This window comes from Oncorhynchus keta, chromosome 28 (assembly GCF_023373465.1).
Source record: "Oncorhynchus keta strain PuntledgeMale-10-30-2019 chromosome 28, Oket_V2, whole genome shotgun sequence".
NCBI classification, from domain to species: Eukaryota; Metazoa; Chordata; class Actinopteri; order Salmoniformes; family Salmonidae; genus Oncorhynchus; species Oncorhynchus keta.
This window is the reverse complement of record NC_068448.1, coordinates 9,349,255-9,351,525: the sequence shown is the minus strand read 5'-3', so window position 1 is coordinate 9,351,525 and position 2,271 is coordinate 9,349,255. Positions and strand designations below refer to the sequence as shown.

The following is a 2,271-nucleotide window of genomic DNA, read 5'->3' as shown; positions in this document are numbered from 1 at the left end:
ATTGAGAGAAATTAATGAAAAGAGAAAAATAATTTATCAAAAGGCATTAAAACATCTATAGTACATTAAAGATGTTTTGGGTAAGCCAGTGTTGGCCGCTACAAAGCGCTTGGAGAGGTAACATTTGATCCTTATATCTGTCTATTTTCTTAGTCTTATTTTTCCTGACAAAAAGCAAATAAATCATCGATGACACAAAGCCACTCTGACACCACCAGAACAGTGATTGCTTTTGTTGGTTATTTTGCTTTTACAACTGCTGATATATCTAGGAAAGACTACGTAATCAAACAATATTCTATCTATTCTTTTTGAGCATGGTTTTACATTTTTTATTTAAATATTAGAAATGGATTTTAAGACTACTGATACTCAGCCATCACAACACACACATAAATAACCAAATAAATATACAATCATATCAATATTTAATATGAAATAAATAATAAATACATAGTTTCTTTTTAAGCCGTGGGTATCTGAAGATACAGATAAAAGAAATAACATAAACGAAGGAGAAAACCTTTAGAAAATTATCAAAACATTGTCATTTATAAAATATTTGCAATTAAAAATGTTTACAAATGATTTAAAATAAAATAAGATATATAAAATAATCAAGTGTGGACAGTTGTCTAAATAGCTTTTTAAATATTGATGTAGAAGACTCCCTATTTTGAATCTTTATGGCATGATCGACCAGCAGGGTTGCATTTTTTGATTTACTAAATATACATTTAATTTTGTTTTTAAATAAATAGACCAAATCAAATAAATACACATAAAATGACAATACATTACAATTTGCATATTCACAAATGTAAATAATTTCTATAACAATAAATATTGTACCACAAACTAACAGGAATAGACAAGTGTGCACTCCATTACCATCACCGTTCAGTTCAAAGAAAGAAGGCTGTATCTGTTGCTCTCAGATCCTCCATCAGATATATAGAGAAGGTTGGTGATTTTCAAAAGAGGAAAAAGAAACCAGTGATTCGCTTGAAGAGCTGTTTTCCTCTGAATTGAGACAAGACATGGAGTCATGTTGACATCTTGCTGCAGTAACAACACTAAGCACATGAACCATTGCTCAAGAAGACCCCAGAGTTCAGGGATTCTCCATTCACTTCTACACAATAGGAGTGCTGTAGTGCTCAGTATCACACAGTACCCACTCATCCACAAGCACTCTCACCTTATCCTGCCCCAGAACAACATTTCTGAAGCGTTCATATCTTCTCTGGGACACAATGTGGACAGTTTTCCAGTGTGTCTTCTTCACCTCATGTCTGCAGGTCATACCTTCTGTCTTATCTGGCATCATACCACTACTTCTATCCTTCATTCTTTCTTTCTTTCTTCTCCAAATTGTTGCTGAACTAAACCTTGAATTACAGTATGAATTGGGACAGTCAAAAAGATAACTCCGAAACAGAGATACCTCCGAAACAGAGATACCTCCGAAACAGAGATACCTCCAAAACAGAGATACCTCCAAAACAGAGATACCTCCAAAACAGAGATACCTCCAAAACAGAGATACCTCCAAAACAGAGATGCCTCCAAAACAGAGATGCCTCCAAAACAGAGATGCCTCCAAAAACAGAGATACCCCCAAAAACAGAGATACCTCCAAAACAGGACATACATGAAAACGATGAAGGTAACATAAAACAAAGAAACAAAACATCAATTCAAACCCGAAGGATTTGGTTCCATTCCACTTCCTCCTTCCGATCCCAGCAGCAGCATGTTTGGATTTTGGTCCTAGTTATGTTTTCTTCTTTACAGAATGCTCCCTGGGTTTAATTTAAGTTGCCATTTATAAAACCTGAATGCCCTTTTTGTATTCGTATTCTCTTTAAATATACTCTAGTCTCTTGACGCCAACTCTCTCCTTTTAGGTGTTTTCACTCTTCTTCCTCGTGGAGGTTTTCACACCTTGATGCTCTTCACAGCCTTGTTGATGCTCTCCAGCAGAGCCTTGTTCTCCGGGTTCTGGAAGCACTCCTTGTTGGTGTACATGTCAGTCAGGGTGCTCACGTATCTGTCGAAATTCTGTTCAGTGATTGGCTCCTGCTGTGATGCGAAAAACAAGGAATTTAGTTTGTTAGTGTGTTTGTGTTAGTGTGTTAGTGTGTTACTGTGTTTGTATGTTTGTGTTTGTGTGTTTGTGTTTTATTTTATTTTAAATGTACCCCTTTTTCTCCCCAATTTCGTGGTATCCAATTGTTGTAGTAGCTACTATCTTGTCCCATCGCTACA

At 35.8% G+C, this 2,271-nt stretch overlaps 1 protein-coding gene across 5 annotated transcripts in view; it reads right to left on the bottom strand.

Annotated features, from left to right (window-relative positions):
• Nucleotides 1-405: 405 nt before the first annotated feature.
• Nucleotides 406-2,271, bottom strand: part of LOC118374212 (myelin transcription factor 1-like) — a 53,013-nt gene continuing 51,147 nt past the window's right edge. For all 5 annotated transcript variants that reach the window (XM_052484739.1, XM_052484738.1, XM_052484741.1 and 2 more), the window contains one exon: nt 406-2,085. In XM_052484739.1, the coding sequence (XP_052340699.1) occupies nt 1,942-2,085 (144 nt within the window). In that variant the 3' untranslated portion in view covers nt 406-1,941. The remainder of the gene's footprint in view (nt 2,086-2,271) is intronic.